The following is a 26,538-nucleotide window of genomic DNA, read 5'->3' on the forward strand; positions in this document are numbered from 1 at the left end:
ACTCTACATCCAGTTTCCTGGGCTCACAGTAGACAGGACTTGTGCGAGAATTTTGCACTTCTTCTTGAAGAAGAAATTGAGAGGGAGCAGGTCTAGGATAGGATGAAGGCCTCCGTCCTTCTTGGCACCAGAAAGAAGCGGGAATAGCATCCCAACCGATTCCTGGTGTCAGCACCCTCTCTATGGCTCCCTTGGCCAAGAGAGCCCGCCACTTCCAGGCAGAGTAAGAAATGATGGTCCTCCATCAGCCTGTCGCAAGCAGTTGGCATGGGTGGAGGGGGTACTCAAAGGGGAGGAAGTTGCCCCTCTTAATCTGCAAAACCTATTGGGCCGACGGGATAGACCTCCAGTGCTTCCCACTGGGTGCCCATGACGATAAGGGGGCAAACTATGACGGTTTGGAGGCTGAGGCTGCCGGGGGTGAGGGATGGTGAGCTGCTGGTCCCAGGAGGTCTATGGGTACTGTGTCCTTGGCCAGGCAGAGGCAGGGAAGCTTGCACACTGTAGTGAAGGAAGGGGGTGGGGCGGGGGGGATGATGGGGTGGGTATAGCGCTGTAAGCCCCTTCCGTGGCCATGAAAGGTGGACTAGGGATAGTGAGGTGCCATGGATAGGTCGAAGTATTTGGCCTAGCCCTGCTGTCCTTGGAGCACTCTAGCACTGAATCAGTCTTGTTTCCGAAGAGACAGGAGCCATCAAAGGGCATGTCTATAAGTAATACTCTAATACCACCTGAAAAGCCAGTTCTCAGCCTGGTGTGGCGCATTAAGACCACTGTTGATTAAACCACTCTGCCCTTCGAGTCGGAGGTATCCGGTTCACATCGGATTGTGAGGTTAGTTGCATCTCTCCTATCAGCACCAGCCTGGGAGAGTATGGCACGGTCCTCCTCCGGAATCATAGGCAGCACCTGCGCAACTGAATTCCATAGAGCATGGAGTAACAGCCCAAAGGCAAGTGGGTTCATGGACCGCAGTCCAGGATGGTAGACGAAAACACCTTCTTCCCATAGGTGTCCAGCCTCTTGGATTTCCTATCCAGCGGGCGGTAGGGAATTCACTAGTATGAACATGGGAGCTAGAGGCTTGGACCACCAAGCCTCTGGGGAAGGTGTTGTGTAAGGAAGTTGGGGTCCCTGGAGAGGGCAATGGCGGCGGACAATTGTTCTTTTCACAAGACCACATGTGCTGGGGAAGACCAATTCTCAAACAGGACACCCGTCAGGGCTTCGTTAAAAGGGAGAAGTGGTTTGGAGGGGGGGTCACTCTCGGCTAAAGCACCTCCGTCAAGACGTTGGTCTTGACTGCCACTGAGCTGCCCTTCTCACCACCATAGAAAATGACATCCCCTCATCTGTAGCCAAGGTAGAGGGAGAAAGCATTCCAATATCTGGAGAAATGTCCAGTCCAGTTATCTCCGGCAAGTCCTCACACCAGTCCATATTTGGGTCAAAAGGTTGGTATTCCTGACGACTTAGAGTGCGACGAAGATCTTGGACTCCGCGACCGCTTCCAGGACCTTCCTCTCGACCAGGAATTAAACCTTAGTGGCATTGCGCATCAAGCCGCCAGGAGCTTGAAGGATCGCTCCAAGGCCTTTGGATGATTCTGACAATACAAGTTCGACAAAAGTCGAAAAAGGTTAGTCAAAAAGTTACTAAGGGGTACACTCTCAGTTCTGCACTGACTGGAGCAGAAAGAAACGGAACTGCTGAAAACTTTCCAGATCCAGTCTGACACCTGGAGATAATTCTAAGGTAGGGAATCTGCAGTTAGAAGTCTATCATATTATAATTCTTTTTAGTTGTGCACCAACCATGTATCACTTCTCATAAGTAAAATGTAATGAATGAAAATGAGTATGAAGGAATGCTATGCATTTTGTAAATGTGACCACAAATATGAGTTTAGAATAGTGGTTATTCGCACAACAACAAAGAAAAAGTTACTTGCCTTCAGTAACGATCTTTCTGCTGAATACTCTATCTACCTGCAGATTCCTCGCCTTTGAATATTACCCAGGTGCCAGACTGGTCTGAATGTCTCTAGTAACTTTCTAGCACAGTTAGAGGATGCAGGCTCTGTAATGACATCAGGAACAGGGTTTGTCAAATAAAAATCAAATCAGGTGTTTAAGCTACTCACCCGTAAGGGTCTCAAGGGCCTGGAGGGTGTGTGTGTGTGTGAAAAGCTTAAAAAGTTGCTGGAAAGTTCACCGAAGTCACCAGAGCCCAGGAGAGAGAGGACGAGAGAGAGAGAGAGAGAAGAGAGAGAGAGAGAGAGAGAGAGAGAGAGAGAGACGAGAGAGAGAGAGAGAGAGAGAGAGAGAGACGAGAGAGAGAGAGAGAGGACGAGAGAGAGAGAGAGAGAGGACGAGAGAGAGAGAGAGAGGACGAGAGAGAGAGAGAGAGAGAGACGAGAGAGAGAGAGAGACGAGAGAGAGAGAGAGACGAGAGAGAGAGAGAGAGAGACGAGAGAGAGAACGAGAGAGAGAGAGGACGAGAGAGAGAGAGAGGACGAGAGAGAGAGAGAGAGGACGAGAGAGAGGACGAGAGAGAGAGAGAGGACGAGAGAGAGAGAGAGGACGAGAGAGAGGACGAGAGAGAGAGAGAGAGAGAGAGAGGACGAGAGAGAGAGAGAGGACGAGAGAGAGAGAGAGAGGACGAGAGAGAGAGAGAGAGGACGAGAGAGAGAGAGAGAGGACGAGAGAGAGAGAGAGGACGAGAGAGAGAGAGAGGACGAGAGAGAGAGAGGACGAGAGAGAGAGAGAGGACGAGAGAGAGAGAGAGGACGAGAGAGAGACGAGAGAGAGAGAGAGAGGACGAGAGAGAGAGAGAGAGGACGAGAGAGAGAGAGAGAGGACGAGAGAGAGAGAGGGAGAACGAGAGAGAGAGAGGGAGAACGAGAGAGAGAGAGAGAGGACGAGAGAGAGAGAGAGAGACGAGAGAGAGAGAGAGAGGACGAGAGAGAGAGGACGAGAGAGAGAGAGAGAGAGAGAGAGGAGAGGACGAGAGAGAGAGAGAGGACGAGAGAGAGAGAGAGGACGAGAGAGAGAGAGAGAGGACGAGAGAGAGAGAGAGGACGAGAGAGAGAGGACGAGAGAGAGAGAGAGAGACGAGAGAGAGAGAGAGGACGAGAGAGAGGACGAGAGAGAGAGAGAGGAGAGAGAGAGAGAGAGAGAGAGAGAGGACGAGAGAGAGAGAGAGGACGAGAGAGAGAGGACGAGAGAGAGAGGACGAGAGAGAGAGGACGAGAGAGAGAGAGAGAGGACGAGAGAGAGAGAGAGAGAGAGGACGAGAGAGAGAGAGAGAGAGGACGAGAGAGAGAGAGAGAGAGGACGAGAGAGAGAGAGAGAGGACGAGAGAGAGAGAGAGAGGACGAGAGAGAGAGAGAGAGGACGAGAGAGAGAGAGACGACGAGAGAGAGAGAGGACGAGAGAGAGAGAGGACGAGAGAGAGAGAGGACGAGAGAGAGAGGACGAGAGAGAGAGAGGACGAGAGAGAGAGAGGACGAGAGAGAGAGAGAGAGGACGAGAGAGAGAGAGAGGACGAGAGAGAGAGAGGACGAGAGAGAGAGGACGAGAGAGAGAGAGAGAGAGGACGAGAGAGAGAGAGAGAGAGGACGAGAGAGAGAGGACGAGAGAGAGAGACGCGAGAGAGAGGACACGAGAGAGAGAGAGAGAGAGAGACGAGAGAGAGAGAGAGAGAGAGAGAGAGAGAGAGAGAGAGAGATAGATAGAGAGAGATAGATAGAGAGATATAGAGGTTTAAACCGAGATCTGCCGCTGTAATAATCAGGACACCTCACCAAGCAGCCCTAAAAATGTCGAGCCATCTCAACAGGGGCCCGCGGATGGTCTGTCAGCGGAAGTGAAGAGAAAGGTAAGTGCCCGAGCCGACAGTGAGATGAGGGCTGGCTTTACATGAGAAGATTTCCATCCAACTGTTAATTCAGGTTCTACATCTGCGAGAACAGCGCTCTCAGATTTTGTGAATAGGGGAACCGAGGCACAGAGAAAAGATGTGCCCAGGGTCACACAGTGTGGTCAAGCGACGGAGGAGGAGGCACGAATTTGGGTCTCTTGGGGTCACTATTGGTCCCACCGCCTGCCTTGGAATACATTCAGGGACCAAAAGCGGGTGACAACTGTGGAACCGAGGTCACAGCTGCCTTAAATCTCCACAGAGTGATGGAGCTGGGTATCGAACATGGAAATCTCGGGTGGCGATGACACCCTGTGCGACACTCAATCGCAATTCTCGTGCGCGGGGGGGGGGGGGTTGGGGAAGTCACGCAGGGGCCGGGAATTGGAAGTAAAATAGAAAAGAAAGCTTACCTGATCGGAGAGACCGCCGGTCCGCTCCTAGGCCCTTGGCGCCTTCAGCAGCGCCAGGATTGGCTTAGGGCACGGTTACTACTCGTCCGCCTGCCCATTAGGAGACGGAGGTTTGAGCCTTTGCTCAAACCTCGCTCTCCTAATGGGCATGCGCTAGCCAGAGCAGACACTAGTACGCATGACTGGGCACGGCGCAAAAATTCGCCCTCCGTCCGCATGCGCACTTGTGTGCTGCTGCCTGTTGCGTTGCCCCTGGTCTGACAATCATGTCAGTCAACATGACGCCGGACCGCCCACCCCCTTCAGAGTCTGAAGGGGGTGGCCGGTCCGACGTCATGCTGACTGACATGATTGTCAGTTCTCCCTCGCGTCTCTGAATTTAAGTAAACTGAGAGTTTACTTAAGTTCAGAGATACCGAGGGAGCTGCGGGCGGGGGGGCAACGCCCCAACGCCCCTATGGACGCACCGCCCCTGAAGCTAGGCAAATTTTCATGACATTGCAGAGCGGCAGTGACAAAGTTCACACCTGGAGGCGATCGGATAGCCGAATAAAAAAAGAGAAAGTGTGAAGCTACTCTCAGCAACCAGCCAATGGGGATTCAATGCAGTGAAAACACTACAGGAACTAGTGTGGGGATGAATGTCCCCTGCACGTCTCAGGAGGTTTTTGAAAAAGGTAAACTGGCATAAACTTCATAATCACTTATAGATGTTTTCCAATTGGGGGGGGGGGCACCAAGGACTTAACTGCTATCATAACCTCACAAGAGCCTACCCGTTCCCTTGTGGTAATTCACCTGCGAACCATGTCCAACTACTATAGGTATAGAAGAAAAAAAATGCAGGCAAGAAGCACATCTCTACCGCATGATGCAGAACCACATTTGTTTAGCACTGTTCCCAAGCGGTTACATGTGCTCACCCATGCCAGCAGTGTCTCCTTCTCTGCAACATGGTAGATGAGCTTCAGAGGCCGCGAGGTGCTGTGGATGCGACTGTGCAAGTAGCGGTAGAGGTCAAACAGGCGCTGTCTCTCCACCTCGTCAGAGTATGGCCCTTCTGCCTCAGGACTGATCCCAGCAGAGAGAAAAGGCAGGGAATTAACAGCAGAAGAAAAAAAAGAAGGAAACAAACCAAAATAGTCAGTGTTTAGCACAATGCATCACCGCTTACCCAACCCTCAGCTGGACAACACCAACAGAACACACAAGGCAAAGCTTTCAGGGTCATCCAGTGCCTACCTTATTCAAGAAGGAACAATCTCATTTCGAGGAGAAGGACATTCAGCGTGTTCACCTTAGGATCGGATTCATGGACATAGACACACAAATGCATGAGCGGGGAATGAAGGCACAGCCAGAAATGTTATGCAGTCTTCAGCCACCTATAAATCTAGATCCTGCTACTGAATCAGATTGCCGGTTGGTGGCACCTCTCGTGGGAGCCGAGAAGCAGAAACCTGCACTCCGGGACCTGGAGTGGAGCAACTATCTATGACCAAAGAGGGTCACAGATCTTAAATAATTCAGCCTTATGTTTGCTCCTTGGCCTGCAATTTATTTGGGACTACTAGTAGGGACGCACCTAAACAAGCCATCTTCCGGCCCTTACAAGCAGTTGGCCGGCAGAGCCGTCATCCTTGTGGCAGGAACTCCTACCTTGGCCCTCATTCTCAAAACCCTTCAGTTCATGGAACACGCCCCCCCACTCCTGACCCACAACTGGGACCTCCATATAAACGGCCTCTTGTCATTGTCATTAATTGAATGGTTGGGCGCACGGCTGCTGCTCAGTTCTCCATGGCTCTCCAGCTATGCATGCGCTACTCGTGTACCATTGTACACAATACTTAGGGCCTGAACTAGATCTTGGAGGACGGGTTACAACGGCGACGGATATCCCATCCGTTGAAATAGAATTCCCATTAAATCATATGGGACTTCTATTTCGGCAGACGGGATATCGGTCACCGTGGTGATGGAGTAACCCATCCGCAGAGATAGTGGACCCTCTTCCTGTATTGCCAACAATCCCTACACCTTGGGTGATGAAAGGCTTCAGACCAACATATTACAACCACAAACAACACAGTCAAGGACCGGATTGAACACTCTTGGGACGAGAGAGAGGTTTGGATGGTTTTGAGGAATTAATCTTCCCCACCTCTCTCCCTTGACCATTGCTAGATGTCCTTGCACATCAATGGCGAGAGCCCTTGGGGAGTTCAGATTTGTTTAGCAAAGCATATACTACGGAATACTATTGATGCATGGCTGGCAAACGTCTACGTTCATCTTCACGGCTTTTATGCTTACAGACAGAAACAGAGCTGAACGACAGGATATGGTGCAGCATGGAAGCTCACCATATTAAAGCAAGTGTTACCGCTAGCCTTGATCAGTCCCAGGATTCAGTGCCCTACCTCTCAATGCTAGGAAGTTGACAGGGAGAATTTAATTTAATAACAAAAATTCCCTACCCATGGACTGTGCAGCACTAAAACTCATGGGGCCGGCAAGCTCCTAAACTACAATGGCGGAGACTACCATAAACACAGCAAACAAACAGTGGCCCTTCCTGGCACTATTTGGATTCCAAAGGGCTAAATGCAACAAGGCTAACTACCCAAGAGATAGTGGACTCATTTGAGCCATTTCCATCCATCCTCACCTGGTAAACTGAGTGAGCTGCTTATAGTTCTCTGGGATGTCCAGTGGTTTGTACATGAAGTGCTTGAGGTCGGGGACCCCCACCAAGGAAGCAGTGTCTAAATGGGTCTGCCGAGCTGCTGAGATGACTTGCAGCAGGTTCTGAGTCCTCAAATTCTCGTCAATGCGTTTCTTGCAGTCTGACACAAAGTAAAACGACTCCTTGTCGGTGGAGAGCAGAATGAGGCAGACTGTGCACTCAGGGTCTAGGTAAGATATGTAGGCATAAAAATAGCCATCTGGGTTGAACCGAGGCAGGCAGATGGGTGTCCAGATCTCGCCAGCCTGGAAGGCAGAGGAGGCACGGATGAGGTTGAGTAGGAGGAGCAGGTCAGTGGGTTCTAGCCTGCAGTCCTCAATCACTGCCTTCTCCTGGACAATGGTGACCAGCTGGCTGTTTGCAAGCAGGATGGAGAAGACCAGGTTGGGTGTGATGGCCTTCAGCAGTATGGCATTCAAGGCGTCACGCACAGTGGGTGCAAGGGGCAGGCACTGTACTGCCCCTAGCAGATAGCTTGCATCTGTCTCGACCAGGTTGAGAAGGCTGTCCAATATCTTCTCGGAGCCGGTCAGCAGCCGACGCAGGTCATAGTTTTTCTTGTGCTCAAAGATTCGCCTTATGCTGGCTTGTGTCAGCATGCTGATAATCTGGTAATAGACATAGTGAAGCTCCCTTCGCAGCTGGTCTTCTGACTGCAGAGTGCGTGAGACAGACACCAACACCAGCGGGTCCTTCTGCACAAACACCACTTTGTGGTCACCTAAAGTACAGAAGGAAAGATTAGAAACCAACATAGCAAACAGAGGAGTATCATATGTGAAAGACAAGGAACAATTCACCTTTTAACAGGGGGCTAAAATAACCCAGCTGAAAAATGATCCCAATACCACTGCATCATTACTGTGCTACGCCTTTGCGGACTTCTTGAAGTAATATAAGTATCCAACTTCAATGAAAGAGAACTGCACCTCACCAAGGGGACTGTGTGCTGCATTTGTTGTCCTCTTATCTTATCAACCAGTACTCGTTAGCCCAAGAGTCCTGGTGTTAGTACAATGCCTCTCACACACAGTTATCTCCTGACCAACAGGTGTCCTCCAGCAGTGCAGCTACACAACTAAGGGGTCCTAAGCTGTATACTCTCACTTGGGATTAACAAACCACACTGAAAAAGGGTGTGGGGTGCCACCTACCTCACCTTACATACAGCACTTGCCTCTGGAATATAATATCTGATGTCAAGCTTGCAGCAGGCGGAAAACACTTTAAAAACGAGGTTTGACTGAAGTTTGGGTTTAACATCTATCCCACCCACTGGGGTATATTGCTGATGCAAGAGTAGCCCACCTTTTTGCCAAAGGCTTCCTCACCATCTTCCCTTGGAAAAAACAACAGACGCAGACTATGCAGGATTGCGGACTGCACAAGCACTGCCCCCTTCTCACTTTTTTGTCCAGCGAACACAGATTACCTACAGCCAAACCAACAAAATGCCCACAGAGCAGAACACAATTTTTCCACTTCAACAAAGGCCAAGGATCAATCGAGATTTTCCTCCAACAGTATCCAGAGGACTCAAAACAGAAGCAACCATCCTTCCTGTGCCTATCAACCATGTCCCTGACCTCTCCCCGAGACTTCCAACCAAAGGCTCAGAAGCACAGTTCTCATCACACCATGGGCAGATGTTTGATTTAATACTTCATCAGACATCAATCTTTCCCATCACTACCAAGTCAAAACACGACTAGAGCTCAACAGCAATCCTGGCGTCCATCAGTTAAGAGCACACAACTTTACTCACAGCACTTTAGGTAGGATAGCAATTGTTTTCAATGGCTCACATCAAGCCCCGCCCAGGAGAAAAGAACACTTGCTTAAAACAAACACCTCCCAATTATCTTCATTAAATGAATGTTGTGCAAACAACTATCAGTTGCCTATTTCACATACATTAGGCTAATGGCCCCTTGTCATCAACCCAAACTGTGACTGCAAATGACAACCACCTCAGGGAGACCAACTCAGCACCTAGGTCTCTCCTTGATTTAAAATTTCCTCTATCTGTTATCTGAGCCTCCTCTACTCAGCCCATCCACTTCAAAGGACACAGTGTAGTTCTGGTAATCCAAAGAGACATGATGTGGACGACGAGTCCCGAACGGACCTCTCGCTCATTTCCTTCTCCATAAACCTCACACAAAACACAATAAAAAAAGACCCTAACACCCAGTTCTTAGCATTCAAGTTGCAACCATCCTTCTTCAGGTCGTTCATTCAAACTCACTTCTTTTTCAGTCGTATCCCAGCCCCTACGACCACGCCATGACATCGCCTCCACCTCTCACACGCAAGCTTCTAATGACACAGATCCCCTGTGCAATACTAATACCCGTACATCTACCAGTGGATGGCACCTACTAATGCTACCCAAGCACAAACAACCCTGCTACCACATTAAGAGCACATGCCACCTCTGTCGCCCACTGGCATTGTTGAGTTCTGCAATACAGGTGGTTCTCTGGTGGTTACCAACCAACTATTTGGAACATTATCCCTCTCAGACCAAGATACTCACCACTGCTTTCCTGTGATTATCATAGGGCAGTATTTTAGCTCAAGATATAATCATGGTGTGTAAGTCTCCCCCTAATGAATTTGTTTGTCACAACTTAAGTTTTTAAAGAGTTTCTTAAAGTTATTTTAAAGAAAAGGTGCACAAATCTAATAGTTTTAACTATTATATGTTGTTCGTGTGGACCACAAACTATTATTACTTATCTCTTCTTATAAAGAGTATTAAAACGTTTTTAATAACATAATCTAACACTTTCTAGTTTATGTATTTGTTGACCTCAGTTGAGGTCTGAATCAAATAAAATTATTTGTATTGTATTTTATCATAGGGCGGTAACAGTATGGCCACACATTATGGTTCCCCCACAACCTCTCCCTCTAGAATGGTGCATAACCACAGGTTTGTGACTGATTCAAAGGTGTCCAGGATTTCACAAGTCACCAAAATTGCTGATGCTTGTTTCAACCTTCTCTGCACTCCCGAAGTAATCTTGTCTTATATATACTACTCTGTATATTCCGGTTATAAAAGCCTTTGTACAATTCAGGATGGTTATGCTGTTGTCTGATAAATACCTGTGACTGCAACTGGTACAGAACATTGCCGCCTGGTTGGTGTCTAATGCGCCGCAATATGCTCGCATCACTGTGGTCCTAAAGTCTCTTCATTGGTTTCAGATCTGGCCCACTATAAAATGTAAGGCTTTAAAACTAGTCCACAAAGCTGTATACTAGAACAAGTCATTGCCACAACGTAGAACATGCTCTTTTTACCAGCCCAAGTGTATACAGTGCTCAACCTCAAAACATCTTCTCACTGTTCCCCAGGCATGACTGGTGACCTATGAGGATATGGCTGTGCCCATCGCTGCAGCCAAACTGGCATACTCTTCCCCCTTTATTAATGCAAAAATCAATCATTTATGGTATCAAAATGGTTTAAAATCCTAGCTGCTTTTACTGCTTGAACACCTTATTTTAACCATACTAATATCATTACTTTTAGATTTCTGTGCTAAGCCTGCGTCAAGAAGCTCGAAGAACCTGTGTCTCATAAATAAAAATAACATTAACACCATAGCGATATAGACGCAGAACAATACCTTCCTCCGAACCCTCCTAATTACTTTTTGACAAAGAATTGAGGTGCAACAAGGCAACATGTATAGAAAAGACCCAAAGACTACAGCAAGAATATAGAAAGGAAAAAAATATCATTTAAAGAATATCAAACCAAAAACACAAGGAAGCCAAAAAAGAAAATTAGGAGAGCTAAAGGAAAACTGAAAAAAGCAAAATAGGTAACATGCAGCGTTTTGGCATAGTTATCTGTTGTTTAACCCTTTGAACGGGGAGGCTTTTCCGACATGTGCTGAACCCTTTGTTCGATACCTGGAGAAGTTTGAGCTTAAGCCTACATAACCTTTTTTTCATAAAAGATATTCAGGCCAAATTTCCATCTCTTTTTCCCCCCACACATTGCAGATTCTGAAATTACACACAGTTTATAGATTACCTTGGAGGGAACTGAGAAAAATGTCCAAATGTAGCAAACTTGGGGGGGGGGCGTGTTAGGAATATGCAGAGTTGTAAAAAAATACATATATATATATATATATATATATATATATTTTTGTTCAAGGTTTTGGGAAATTTCAAAGTGGTAGTAAATATTTTCAATTTTTGTGGATTCTTTCTACTTACTGTATTTTCTGGGGGAAAGAGGTATGAAACCCAAGGGTGCACCCAAACAGCTGTAAATGTCGGTAGAGTGGGCAACATTCTGAATTCAGCAAGGGGTCAGTTGTGCAGATCGCTCATGGTTTTCACAAAAACAAATAATCATTGGAACAAAAAACTAAATAGGGAACATAGGCACCAAAGTGTTCATCTGTAATTTTTTTGTCCTGATGGCCGATCTATAAAAGTCCTACACTGTTCCATCCGTCAGATTTTTTTTTTTTATCACAGCGCTGTATAGAATTGTTGGTGGTCCTTAAACACATACTATCCAGGGCCATCAATCGTGCTGTAGATGAACAAGTTACTTACCTTTGGTAACATCATATCTGGTAGAGACGATCTAGTTGCAGATTCCTTACCGTAGAGTTATCTCCAGGTGTCAGACTAGATCGGGACATTTTTCATGAGCAGTACCCCTGCACGCCAGTAGGTGGCATCGATCGGCTGGCATAGCGTTGTCGACACTGGATGTGATTTGCCTATATAGGCAAATAACACCCAAGATCGCTGATGTCAGATTCTTTTCGCAACTTTCCTTGCCAGGAGTGCGGAGCCACGAAGAACACTGACCACTGGTGTGGAACACTAGGGCCCTGAAAGAAGAAAGCCCTGTCCCTAAATATCCATTTACAAAGCGAGGAGGATGGGTGAGTCGGTAAGGAATCTGCAGCTAGACAGATTCTCTACCAGATAAGGCGTTAACGAAGGTAAGTAACTTGTTCAACTGATAGAGACTTCTAGCTATAGATTCCTTAGCTTACAACGGATACCCAAGCAATACCTCCCTGGAGGTGGGTCTGCTAAATAATTTCACACCAAAAAGTCCTGCAGGACCGAACGTAAAAATGCCCATCCCTACGGACCAGACTGTCCACGCAGTATTGTTAAGTTAACATGTGCAGAGAGGCCCACTTTGCTGCCTGGCAGATGTCCAGGACCGGATCTGCATGTGCTAACTCAGTGGTCACAACTTTGGCTCCGGTGGAATGAGCACACACACCCCCTCAGGGGGTTGCTTCTTGGTCAGTGCATAGCAGATCTTAATGCAGAGCATGATCTATCGGGAGATGGTCCGCCTCTGCACAGCCTTTCCAGTCTTCACTCCGACATACCCCATGAAGAGTTGGTCGTCCACCCAGAACTCTTTTGTGCGGTCAAGGTAGAACAACGACGCTAATTTTGGATCCAGTCGGTTAAGTCGCTCCTCATCTTTAGAGGGATGTGGTAGAGCGTAAAAAGTAGGCAGGGTGATGGACTGGCCTATATAAAAGGGAGTGAGGACTTTCGGAAGAAATTATGCCCTAGTCCGAATAACAGCTTGTCTTGATAGATGTTTAAGTATGGAGGCTTGGATGACAAAGCCTGAAGCTCACTGACCCTCTGGGCCGATATTATTGCCACCGGGAAGGCAGTCTTGATGGGAAGAAGCCTGAGAGGACAGTTTTGCAAACGCTCAAAGGGAGCACACATCCGAAACCCCAGGACCAGTTTATGGTTCCACTGAGGCATGATAAGAGAAGAAGGAAAAAAACATATGTTTCGATCCTTTCAAGAACCTATGTACAATAAGGGATTTGAAGAGGGATGGCTGGTCAGGCAACCACAAAAAAACTGAAATAGTAGAAAGGTAACCCTTTAAGGTGCATAGAGCACAACCCTGCTGGGCAAGGGAAAGCATAAAGAGAAAAATGAGAAAGAGGGGCAGAAAAGGGGTCAACCAGTTTTTTCTGTACACTATGTGGCAAACTTGCCCCAACAGCAGGCGTATACTGTTTTGGTGTAGGGACGCCTGGTTGCCACAATAACACTACAGACTTCAGACGGAAGGTCGAAAACTGTCAGCTGTCACCGCTCAATCTCCATGCAAGAAGGCAGAGCATTAATAGGTTTGGGTGGAGATCGTTCCCCTGCTTGCGACAGAAGATCCTCCTAAAGAGGCAGCCTGATCAGAGGACTGCTTGACATGCTCAATGGCTTGGGATACCAAACTCTGAGCCCAGTCCGGGGCCACAAGGATGAATTGGGCCTGATATTTTCTGATCTTCTTGAAAACTCTGGGTAAGAGTGGTATGGCCAGAAAGGAGTATAGGAGGCCTGAACTCCACTTGAGAAGAAAAGTGTCTCCAAGTGAGAGAAGCCTTGGAAATGTCAGGAAGCATAACTGCTGACAATGCACATTCTCAGCAGTGGCAAACAGATCTAACCAAGGCTCTCCTCACTGCTGAAAGAGACCTTGCACCACCTCCGAATGGAGACGCCATTTGTGTTCTGCTAGGTATCTTTGGCTGAGCTCGTCCGCCCTGGCTTTCAGAAAGCCCCCCAGGTGTTGAACCACCAGGGACATGCCCTGATTTTCAACCATGTCAAGAGATGCAGGTTCTTTGGGCAAAGGGTCCACAACCCCACCTCACGCTGTTTCAATACCACATGGCAGTGGTGGTGTCCGTGAACACTTGCACTAGCCTTCGCCTTGATGGAGGGTAGAAAGGCTTTTAATGCCAGCTGGATCGCCCAGAGCTCCTGAAGGTTGATGTGGAATCCGGATTCCTCCGGAGACCAGAGGCCTTTGATCTCCACCTCTCCAAGATAGCCATCCCATCCCAAGAGTGACGCATCTGTCACCATTGTCAGATCTGGTTGGGGAAGGGACAGGGGTCTGCAGATCTTTTGCAGTTCCCTACGATTTCTGGACCATGTCAGAGACATTTCCCTGATGCTTCGTCCTCTGGAGCTTCAGATCCCACTGCAGAGCCCGCATGTGCCCCATGCAGAATGCAGGAGGCCACGACTCCCAGCATCCTCAGTTTCTGTCTCACCAAAATCCAGGATAGAGACATCGGTATCATAGTCCGAATATCCTGGACTTCGCCGTTTGGGAGGTTAGGCCCAAAACTGCAATGTCCAGAACAGCTCCGATGAAAGGGAGCGTCTGAGAGAGGCAGGCCTGACTTTGGCATGTTGATAGTGAACCCCCAGCGAATGCAGAAGTTCTGTCGCAGTCTGGAGGTGGGAGACGACAGCCATAGGACGAGCCAGGCTTCAACAGCTAGTCTACAAGATAGGGGAGGAGTAGCAACCCTGATCTCCACAGATGAGCTTCAACCACCGCCATCACCTTCGTGAAAACCGGAGAGGCACTGGTAAGGCCAAAAGGGAGCACAGTGAACCAAAATTGCTCGTGGCTCACCGTGAACCGAAGGTAACGCCTGTGGAAGGGCAGGACTGGGATGTGGAAATATGCGTCCTGCATGACCAACTCTACCATCCAGTTTCCTGGGCTCACAGTAGACAGGACTTGTGCAAGAATTTTGCACTTCTTCTTGAAGAAGAAATTGAGAGGGAGCAGGTCTAGGATAGGATGAAGGCCTCCGTCCTTCTTGGGCACCAGAAAGAAGCGGGAATAGCATCCCAACCGATTCCTGGTGTCAGCACCCTCTCTATGGCTCCCTTGGCCAAGAGAGCCGCCACTTCCAGGCAGAGTAAGAAATGATGGTCCTCCATCAGCCTGTCGCAAGCAGTTGGCATGGGTGGAGGGGTACTCAAAGGGGAGGAAGTTGCCCCTCTTAATCTGCAAAACCTATTGGGCCGACGGGATAGACCTCCAGTGCTTCCCACTGGGTGCCCATGACGATAAGGGGGCAAACTATGACGGTTTGGAGGCTGAGGCTGCCGGGGGTGAGGGATGGTGAGCTGCTGGTCCCAGGAGGTCTATGGGTACTGTGTCCTTGGCCAGGCAGAGGCAGGGAAGCTTGCACACTGTAGTGAAGGAAGGGGGTGGGGCGGGGGGGATGATGGGGTGGGTATAGCGCTGTAAGCCCCTTCCGTGGCCATGAAAGGTGGACTAGGGATAGTGAGGTGCCATGGATAGGTCGAAGTATTTGGCCATAGCCCTGCTGTCCTTGGAGCACTCTAGCACTGAATCAGTCTTGTTTCCGAAGAGACAGGAGCCATCAAAGGGCATGTCTATAAGTAATACTCTAATACCACCTGAAAAGCCAGTTCTCAGCCTGGTGTGGCGCATTAAGACCACTGTTGATTAAACCACTCTGCCCTTCGAGTCGGAGGTATCCGGTTCACATCGGATTGTGAGGTTAGTTGTATCTCTCCTATCAGCACCAGCCTGGGAGAGTATGGCACGGTCCTCCTCCGGAATCATAGGCAGCACCTGCGCAACTGAATTCCATAGAGCATGGGAGTAACAGCCCAAAGGCAAGTGGGGTTCATGGACCGCAGTCCAGGATGGTAGACGAAAACACCTTCTTCCCATAGGTGTCCAGCCTCTTGGATTTCCTATCCAGCGGGCGGTAGGGAATTCACTAGTATGAACATGGGAGTTAGAGGCTTGGACCACCAAGCCCTCTGGGGAAGGTGTTGTGTAAGGAAGTTGGGGTCCCCTGGAGAGGGGCAATGGCGGCGGACAATTGTTCTTTTCACAAGACCACATGTGCTGGGGAAGACCAAGTCTCAAACAGGACACCCGTCAGGGCTTCGTTAAAAGGGAGAAGTGGTTTGGAGGGGGGGTCACTCTCGGCTAAAGCACCTCCGTCAAGACGTTGGTCTTGACTGCCACTGAGCTGCCCTTCTCACCACCATAGAAAATGACATCCCCTCATCTGTAGCCAAGGTAGAGGGAGAAAGCATTCCAATATCTGGAGAAATGTCCAGTCCAGTTATCTCCGGCAAGTCCTCACACCAGTCCATATTTGGGTCAAAAGGTTGGTATTCCTGACGACTTAGAGTGTGACGAAGATCTTGGACTCCGCGACCGCTTCCAGGACCTTCCTCTCGACCAGGAATTAAACCTTAGTGGCATTGCGCATCAAGCCGCCAGGAGCTTGAAGGATCGCTCCAAGGCCTTTGGATGATTCTGACAATACAAGTTCGACAAAAGTCGAAAAAAGGTTAGTCAAAAAGTTACTAAGGGGTACACTCTCAGTTCTGCACTGACTGGCGCAGAAAGAAACGGAACTGCTGAAAACTTTCCAGATCCAGTCTGACACCTGGAGATAATTCTAAGGTAGGGAATCTGCAGTTAGAAGTCTATCATATTATAATTCTTTTTAGTTGTGCACCAACCATGTATCACTTCTCATAAGTAAAATGTAATGAATGAAAATGAGTATGAAGGAATGCTATGCATTTTGTAAATGTGACCACAAATATGAGTTTAGGAATAGTGGTTATTCGCACAACAACAAAGAAAAAGTTACTTGCCTTCAGTAACGATCTTTCTGCTGAATACTCTATCTACCTGCAGATTCCTCGCCTTTGAATATTACCCAGGTGCCAGACTGGTCTGGAAATGTCTCTAGTAACTTTCTAGCACAGTTAGAGGATGCAGGCTCTGTAATGACATCAGGAACAGGGTTGTCAAATAAAAATCAAATCAGGTGTTTAAGCTACTCACCCGTAAGGGTCTCAAGGCGCTGGAGGGTGTGTGTGTGTGTGTGTGTGTGTGTGGGGGGGGGGGGGGGGGGTTCGCAGGTTCCAGTCCATCAAGGAGGGGGTCTGTCGAAGAGCCAGGTTTTGAGGTTTCTTGCAAAGATGGGGAGCGATGTTATCTGTCTGAGGTGGAGCGGAAGGTCGTTCTAGGCTCTGGCCGCGCGGAAGGAGAAGCAGCGGCCTCCCGAACTGGTCTTTCTGGTGCGGGAGACCACGGCGTAGGAGAGCTGGGCGGATCGTAGGGTCATTTGGGGTGCGTGGAATTTGAGTCAGCTATTCAGGTACGCTGGTCCGGTATCGTGGAGGGCCTTGTGAGCGTGGGTTAGCATCTTGAAGGTGACTCTAGCTTCGATGGGGAGCCAGTGGAGTGTGCGCAGGTGCTGGGAGATGTGGCTGTGTCTTGGCAGGTTGAGGACCAGTCTTGCGGCGGCGTTTTGGATGTTCTGTAACTTGCGGGTGAGGTTTTTGTTTATTCCGGCATAGAGTGCGTTGCCGTAGTCGAGCCTGCTGGTGACCAGGGCGTGAATGACAGTCTTTCTGTGTTCAAGGGGGATCCATTTGAAGGTTTTATGTAGGAGGCGGAGGGTGTGGAAGCAGGAGGACGAGACAGAGTTGATCTGGTGGCCCATTTTGAGCTCTGAGTCCAGGATTATTCCCAGGTTGCGTGCGTGGTCCGTGGGGATGGGCAAGGGTCCGAGGGCGGGGGGCCACCAGGTGTCGTTCCAGGCATCTGGGTTTGGGCCCAAGATGAGTACTTCCGTTTTGTTGGTGTTTAGTTATAGGCAGCTGTTTTTCATCCATTTGGAGAAGGCTTCCATGCCTTCTCGAAAGTTGTGTCTGGAGGTGTTGGGTTCGTTGGATAGGGAGATGATGAGTTGGGTGTCATCTGCGTATGACACAATGTTGAGTCCGTAGGTTCTGACGATGGGGGTGAGCAGAGCCAGGTAGACAGGCAGATCCCTGCGTCATGGAGTCTGCGTATTAGGGTGCGGTGAGAGACTGTCAAAGGCCGCTGAGAGGTCGAGGAGGATGAGGGCTGCTGTTTCTCCTTTGTCCAGTAAGGTACGGATGTCGTCTGTTGTGGCGAGGAGTCAAGGATGTTGCGCTCTTCGATGAATGTGGCAAGTTGGCTGTTGATGGCTTTCTCGATGACTTTCGCTGGGAACGGGAGCAGGGAGATGGGTCTGTAGTTTTTGAGGTCGGTGGGGTCCGCCGAGGGTTTCTTCAGGAGGGGGTTGATCTCCGCGTGTTTCCAGTCATCAGGGAATGAGGCGGTTGCCAGAGAGCGGTTGATGGTGTGGCAGAGCATGGGTGCGATGGTTTCGGCGGCTCTGTTGAAAATGTGGTGGGGGCAGGGGTCCGTGGGGGCCCCGGAGTGGATTGACTTAATCGTCTTCAGTGCGTCTTCGGTGGTGAGGGCTGTCCAGTTGTCGATCGCTGGCTTCAGGGTGTCGGGGTGGTTGGTGAGTCTTCAGTGTGTTGGTTGTCTTCGTCGAAGTTGTCGTAGATGCTCTTGATTTGGTGGTGGAAAAAAGGTGCTGAGTTTGTCGCAGAGGTCTTGTGAGGGAGGGATGTCGTTGGACTCGCTGGTGGGTTGGGCGAACTCCTTGATGATGTTGGAAGAGTTCTTTGCTGTTGTGTGCATGAGTGGAGATTCTGTCTTCAATCGCTTTTTTCCTCGTTTTTCTGATGAGTTGGTGGTGGGCATTGGTGGCGGCTCCGAAGTTGCAGTGGGCTTCTGTGGATTTGGTGTTCCTCTCGGCCTTTTCGAGGTGGCGGAAAATACGTCTGGACTCTCGGAGTTCGGTGGTAAACCATCTAGCTTTCTTGGCGTGGGTGTTGTTTTTCTTGAGGGGGGCTAAGGTGTTGGCGCTGTCGGAGATCCATCTGTGCATGGTTCGGGTTGCAGTGTTGGCGTCGTCGTTTTCTGGATTGGTTGGGGTGGAGTTGCTGAGTGACAAGGTTAGCTGGTAGTCAGTAATTCTGGTCCAGTTTCTTCGTGGGAGCAGGTGCTGGTGTCTGTGGATGGTTGGTGTTCTGAAGGTGAAGTGGACGCATCGATGGTCAGTCCAATGGGAGTTCGGTGGTGTGGCTGAAGCCGATAGGAGTTTCCTGTTGTGAAGAGGGTCGAGGGTGTGTCCTGCTGAGTGCGTGGGTTCAGTCACGATCTGGCGGAGTCTAATGTTGTGGAGGTTGTCCAGGAGGGATGTTGTGCTGCGGTCCAGTTGGTTGTCGAGGTGGAAGTTGAGGTCTCCCAGTAGGGTGTAGTTGGTGGACGCGATGCCATGCGGGGAGATGATGTCCGTGATGGAGTTGGCGAAAAGTCCACGGGGTCCAGGGGGTCGGTAGATGAGGGTTCCTCGGAGGGTGGAGGTAGGGCTGACCAGTATCTTGAAGTGAAGGTGTTCCATCAGGTCTGTGGGCTCATCGGGGTGTGTGCTCAGGCGGAGGGTGGATTTGTGGACATAAATTGAACCATATAGCATCAGACCCGGTACCCTGACATCAGTTCAACTCTGTTTTTGCTGCATCTTAAGACGTGTTATTGAGAAGACTGCCAATCCAGCAGAGGTGTAACACAACACTAACTTGGCATGTTATTACGCAAGGCAAGAAGGTTTCTCTAGAACAGGGAGGAAGGGTTGGGGAGGAATCTGCAGGTAGCTTGTTTATTCACCAGAAAGATCACTGCTAAAAGGTACGTAGCTTTTTCTTCTAATGGATCCTTCTACTGAAATGTCCTAAACAAGTTGTGATGGACTGCCCTGGTAAAATGACTGTCTCGCCTCACTTGTGAATCCAAGGAGTAGTGTTTTGCAAACGTATGGAGAGAGGACCACACAGCTGTCTTGCAGATATCAGCCACTGGAACAATTCTAGCCAGGGCTGAAGTGGAGGACTTTCGCCTAGTGGAATGAGCCTGGATTCCTTTAGGTGTGTTTTTCTTGGCTAGAGCACAGCAGACCGTAATGCATAAAATGATCCAGCAAGATCGAGTTTGGTTCTGTAATGCCTTTTCTTTTTTACAACCAGCAGAACCAAAAAAACCTAGTCGCCTATATGAAATTCTTTTGTGCGTCTTACGTAGATGCTTACTGTGTGCTTTAGGTAGAACTTGTGGAGCCTTTCCTGCTCCTTGGTGGGATGTGGTGTAGGGGAAAAGGATGGTAGGGTGATGGATGTTACCTGATGGAAAGGCGACACCGCCTTTGGGAGGAACGCTACATTAGTTCCACACCAGCTTATCTGGGAAGAAACACACAAACATGTGCTGTACAGATGAGGCTTGCGCCTCACTGACGAGGCAAGGTGATGACAACTATGAAAACTGTTTTAATGTCAAAAGCCTCAAATGGAAAACAGTCCATGGGCTCAAAAAGAGCCCCATTAGAAACGTCAGACCAAATTAAGGTCACACTGAGGCAATATAAAAGGGTTTGGCGGTTACCTGCTTGCCAGACATTTCAGAAATGTCATCACCACTGAAGACTTAAACAGCAAGAACAGAGGAAACCAGACAGCGCTGAGAGATATCCCTCGACTGTAGCCAATCCACAACCCTGCTGCACCAAGGATGTGCAAACTGTATTGCGTTAGCAAGAGAAGCTTTCAAAGGAACAATGTTCCTCTCTGCACACCACGAAACAAACTTGTTCCATCTCCCCAACGGAGCAGACGTTGTGGAAGGACGGCGTGCTGAAAGGACCACCTCCACCCCTCCCTGCTCAATCTCCATGCATTTAGGATGTGAAGCCTGGAGTGCAGGACCCTTCGCCCTGATTGAGGCAACAGGTCCACTCCGAGTTGAAGATGAAGAGGGCAGCAATAAACAGGTGCAGAAGCTCAGTGTATCACACCCTTCGAGACCAGTCCAGAGCAATAAGGTTAACGTGGGCTTGGTCATGGCAAATCTTCCTCAGACTTAGTGAAATAAATGATATGGGGGAAATACATAGTACAGGGTAAACGTTATCTTCAAATGAAACGCATCCTCCTAGACTCACAGTTGTGCTTGTTTTTCCAGAGCAAAGCTTTGGCAAGCTTAGGTCTTCGGTGTGCAGTTAAAGGCAACAAGGGGGCCTTGTAGCAGAGCAACATAATGACATAATGAAATGTCTAGGATACATTACTTTGCCTAGCTTGCACCAAAGCCAAACCATTGCCTTCCACAGTGATGTACCAATCCAACAGCAACTTGTCACCCCCCCCCCCCCCCACAAAATATTTTCAATGCTGCAACCAAATAAAAACATCTTTTTAGAAAGAATGCTGAACATTATTACTAGCCCAAGGGAACATTTTAAAGTTACGCAAAATGTTATTTTTTAACAAAAATCAGGAACACTAGAAAAACGTTAGGAACTTGCCTTACAGACACACTCAAACAGAACCATTGTAGCCTTGTCGCGCCACCTAGTACAGTACTCACATTGCAGAATCCCCGCCACAAAACTTAGGCAGACACAAAACAAATTACATTCACATTCAGCTCTAAAGCAGCCATCCTATCTAAACAGCCTTTGACGCAGCAAAAACTCTGGTGGGTCTTGCCCAGCAGGCAAAACAGCACTACACGCCTACTGAAAGGAATTGCATCTTGCAGAATCTCCAGGGTTAGGTCCTCCCAAACAAAGACACTAAGAACTACACTGCCCTGTAGCAGGCAGGTTGACTACCAAAGAGTCTAAAATAATGGACAAAGTAATGACGTCAACTCTAGGCTCTCATCGAAGGATTACATCTCCTCCCCCATTTCAAGTAGGCTCCCTCATTAAATATTGCACAAAGGCCGTCCTTCTCAGTGTGGGATGCAGTCTAAACAGTCAACCAGGGGTCCCTCGGCCAGCTCAATCTAATGTATGTCTTGGCCGCTTCCGCCATTGTAGACCACACACACACACTACTAAAACAGCTCCTTTCCATGGTCCTTGTGTCCGACCATGTAGGCTCATTTGTTCAGATCCTCTCTCTCTCTCTCTAGAAGAACGCACAACATCTGCCAGGGGGACAGACATGCACAACAAGAAATATGGAGTCCAGCAATGCTCCTCTCTCTTCTCTGCTAAGTATTACACACTTCAAACATCCTACAAGCATATGACATGGTAGTCTACCTACAAAAATCACACAAAAAGAAACAAGTTCCATTTGAAACTGTAACATGCCTTGAAATAAACTGAAACCTGGTAAGTCTTAACTTGAAAAAAAAAAAACGGTCCAAAACTCATAAAGCTCCTGGATCTATGACCCATCTACCAACTGGAAAAAATGGCAAAAAATAAAAATCCAACCCATTTTCTTTGGTGACTTAGAACAGAACTTATAGTTTGACGCATGTGGGACACCCACCAAAAAAATGGCAGGTGTTCTACGTCTGCCAAACTCTACAAACCACCACAGACCAAGGATCAGAAACTCTGGGGCACATGCGACGCCACCTAAGCTTAAGAGAAACTGTGACCAAATCCATGTATAATCAACAAAAACAGCTCAAGAAAATCTACACTTCACCCCAACCAAGCACCACCCCATGTAGTAGACACATTAGTCAACTTCTAGCATGTGTATAGCAATTGGTTATCTGCTGGCCTACTCAAACACCATATCAAGCAGCCCTAAACACAGTGAAGTTAATGACTTTTGGGTTTGGAAAAGGTCTCGGACTACGAGGCTGCTAGGGTTCAACACTGACTCCTTACTAAAAAAAAGTCTCATTAAAAGGTATGGTGTCTCAGGTACAGATGCACCAAAAGCATGCCCCCCCCCCATGTTATAACAAGATAATGTTGCACTCAACTAATCTACAGTCAGCCTCAAATCCATGGACGCCAAACTTACTGACTACAAATAAGACAAAATATACTTTCCAAGTCCACTGCAGCTTCCCTGCGATCCATACCAAGACTCCAGAGAGAAGTGACAGTATGGAATACTACACCAATGCAATTCAGAGCCTTCTCAAAATGCACCTGCTCCAACAGAGGGGACTGCACAGCAATGACACACCCTCAGTGCCTACAGCCCATCTCCCTCCGGCTTTCCAGTCCAGAAACATAGTGCATGCAAAACACCCCTCACCCCAGGCTAAGGTGGTAGATGACAACCTGTATCCATGTCATCCTACCATCTTTGTCCGCTAAAAAATGCATCGCAGCATCACTGGCAGGACTCGGCATCTGTAACCTACACCCATCGTCCATCTCTTCTGTCAATTTCTGCTTCAGCACCTAGAAGCAAGTTAGTTCTGAAATGCGTCTTATAAAAGCAAATCAGCAAAATCTAGTTTTAATCAAGAAAAAACAGCTCCACTTTGCTAAATGTTTTCCGCCTTTTGGTACATTGAAGCATCAGATGGGTGGAATTTGGCAAGTATGAGCAATAAATACTCCTTAAGAAAGAAAAAAAAAACTACGGGGTTGAGCGCAAGCCCTTCTTGCAATGGAGGTGGACTTTCATTGAGAAAAGGAAAGGGGCAGTACTGTTCCATATCAATTTATGACAAAAAAATCATTTTTTTATTCTAATACAGTTATCTTCTTATTAGGTTAAATGACTGCACCTTAAGGGCAGGCGTGTCTGGAACATCCAAACTATGAAGATGGAAACAAATGATGTTCAAACACTGAATGCTGGACAGATATTCTACCAAGGATGATATTTGAAGCGGGGGATGACAGACCCCCCAAACTTTTTCTCCTAGTTACCTGAGTAGATTGAACGGATGACATTGCTGCTACTCTGCACAAAGCTAACTAGGGCCATCATGACACCCATGGTGGAGGAGAGTGCCTCTTCGTTTCCATAGCGTGAGTAAATTGGCTTCCCTGCCTCGCTCAGGACAAAGACATGCTTGCGCCGGCCCCGCCAACCATCGGCAGTGACATCTTCATCCTTGTGGATCAGCGATGCGGTGGGAGAGTCCGGCACCACACTATCCCTGAGGGGGCTGCTTGTGAACTCTGAGGAATCCTCCAATGTGTTGTCTGTAGATGCAGAGTCTGTGACGTCTTTGTCACTAGATTCCTCCACATCCTGCTGCCTGACCTGCTGGAGGACATGGCACAAAGAGTCCTCAGTTGCCATCTTCGCTTCAAGTGATGGCTCTTCCTGATCATCGGTGCTGTCCTCGCTATTGGGGGTCTGGATTCCTTGCAATGAAGCCTCTTCGTGGGCACTGCTCTCCTTAGCAGGATTCGCTATCTCCAGCTGATGAGGTACCAGGGCTTCCGGTGTTACATCGGTCTGAAGCTTGTGGTTATTGTAAGTTAAGTGGCACTCAGTGCCAGCTTCTACGGGTATTTCAAACCCATTGTTCGCAGATGGACAGCTGTGTACAGAATTGCTCTCAGTCCTCTCCTCCTCAGGCTCGTCAGTCTCGAGTGTCAGCGATGCCTCCGTGCTACCGTGTTCATTATCTTTTTGCACTATCCCAGTTTTCTCCAGGACACCTTGACTTCGCTGCTTGTTATAAGTCAAGGTGTCCTCGATCCTAGCATCTACATGTCTGTGAGCCAAAGACGCTTGCCCAGGGCTGTGATCTTGGGTTGGGGTGTCCTCGAAAGCACTGTCCTCTGGGATGTGGTCCTGCAGACTCAAGGACTCTTTAATGCCTTCAATGAGTCTTTCAGTGCCGGTGTCTGCAGATCTGTGGTTCTGTTCAAGAGCACGGTCCTCAGGTCTATGGTTATGCAGGGTGAAGAACTCCTCGCTGTCCTGGAGGACCTCTTCATTGTCGGTTACCCCAGATGTGTTGCTTTGTTTTAGTGTCACTTCCGAGGCAGCTTCCCAAGGCCTGTGATTTGATGGTAAGGTGTCCTCAGTGGGAGCGCCCACCAGCCCCTGATTCTGGTACAGTAAATTCCCATCATCCCCTTGTTTAAGGGCAGTGGGAACCAGGGTACAGTTAATGTCTGCTTCTTGTGACCAGACTTCAAGAGCAGCCCCATTGCCTGTAGTCGTGGTTCCTTTGGACACCTCGGCCTGGGGTGTCGCAGACTCACTGTCTTGGCCATTGAGCAGTGGGCTCCAGGGCTCCTTTGGGGCTGTCTTAGGTTGGGCGCTGTGTGCCTCTTCAATGAGTAGATCTCCATCAACACCTGTGTAACACACAGAAAGGAAGACAGTTAAACATCTACAGTCTCTTTAAAGTGCTTGAGTGGGGGTGGCTAGGATAGGGTTGTGCATGCATCGGAAAGGATCAGGGAGTAGATGGCTGTGAGCTATTAAACAGTCACAGAGGCACTGTAGCTATTCCCCACATTTCAGGTGGCAATATTAAGTGACACCCTCCCCACCTTTCTACTGAAGATGGAGGCACTCCCATACAAATAAAGAGGACATGGTTTCAAGATGCGTGTATGTATGTATTGGCATTTACGTAGTAGAAACAAAGCAGGGGCATGAGGAGTTGTACATTCACGGGTGCAAGGAAATAAATAATCATTGTACATATCACGAGGGGCATTACATCTGAGCTAAACTATTTAATTTCACAAATTTACAATTGAATTCCTCATATTTACATTTTATGTAGAATGAAGTGAAGTGATTTGTCCACCTTCACAGAATTTCAGGACAAGTGCTGACTCCATAATATGAACCCAAGTCCCAAGGTTCCAAAGTGAGCTGTTCAACAAACTTGCTACTAAGCAGCAGTATTCCCTGGCACCATGTGCTGTGGGGACCCAATGTGCACAATTGTATTTGAATTAACATCTGAATAAAAGTATAATTTTAATCCATTGTTAACTTCACTTTAGGAGAGTATCAGATTGCATTTATCAATTTAACAGATTGTCTTGTTTAGATCTGGGTTTTGTGCAGGCGCCTGTCTCAACAGACCTTTAGCCAACAATATAAACCGAGAAGGCTATTGGCGTCTCCTGTGAACCACTGACCAGCCTCTTTCAGCCACTAGCTTGAGACTTCGTCAATCCGATGAGTTTTCATATGACATCTAATGTTTTTGGCTGTTTGCTTTCACCTCCACTTGATAGCTTGTACTGACCTGCATGAAGAATTACTCTTTGGGCCAGACTTATTAGCCTATTTTGATTAACGGGAGACCATACCAGCTTTATATTCTACCTTTTTCTATTTTCCTGCATCTGTAACCATGATCTCCTAACACTTACCCATGTTCCTCAATGTTTTTACGTATTTTATTTTTTATGTCGCGATTTAATTACCTCAAGATTTTGTATCAATTTTTTATCACAAGGTAATTAAATTGAGATCAACACAAATCAACACATTCCTTTAACCTCTGAACTGAGGCCGAAGAAATGGGATTGGTTTTGTTATCAAGCGCATACCAATGCCTTAACAGACCGAGCACAGATGTCAAGTCACCTATAATGAGCAATACCAGTGGAGGCGAGGATCAGGCCTGTGTGCCTGAAAGGTAAAGGTTCATAACAGTGGGAATTCATGCTGGACCACTAACGTTTCTGAAAAACGTAGACATCTTTAGGACACAGAGACTGAGACGTGCATTTCACTGACAGGTCTGTCAGTTGTCCAATGCACTCGTTCTTAAGGGAGCATGCCTCAGACTTAACATTGGACAACTGTGATGTATACGCAACAAATATGCCCCTGTGGCATTAGTTACTAATGTCATCACATAGGTCTCACCCATTAGATAGCATGTGTGCTGCCTGTTCAGAGATATATTAGCTTACAGTGGGCTTTGAGCCTGACCATTGCTTACCATTGGTTGCCTTCATTGAC

The 26,538-nt window shown here is 48.2% G+C and overlaps 1 protein-coding gene across 1 annotated transcript in view; it reads right to left on the bottom strand.

Annotated features, from left to right (window-relative positions):
• Positions 1-26,538, bottom strand: part of LOC146797058 (vacuolar fusion protein MON1 homolog B-like) — a 143,391-nt gene that overhangs the window by 36,992 nt on the left and 79,861 nt on the right. Inside the window, exons 3-5 of the mRNA XM_085629673.1 lie at positions 23,511-24,902; positions 7,006-7,804; positions 5,258-5,405 (exon numbers count right to left, since the gene is read on the bottom strand). Coding sequence (XP_085485799.1) covers positions 5,258-5,405; positions 7,006-7,804; positions 23,511-24,902 — 2,339 coding nt within the window. The remainder of the gene's footprint in view (positions 1-5,257; positions 5,406-7,005; positions 7,805-23,510; positions 24,903-26,538) is intronic.

The sequence above is a fragment of the Triturus cristatus genome, chromosome 10 (genome assembly GCF_964204655.1).
Source record: "Triturus cristatus chromosome 10, aTriCri1.1, whole genome shotgun sequence".
Taxonomy (NCBI): domain Eukaryota; kingdom Metazoa; phylum Chordata; class Amphibia; order Caudata; family Salamandridae; genus Triturus; species Triturus cristatus.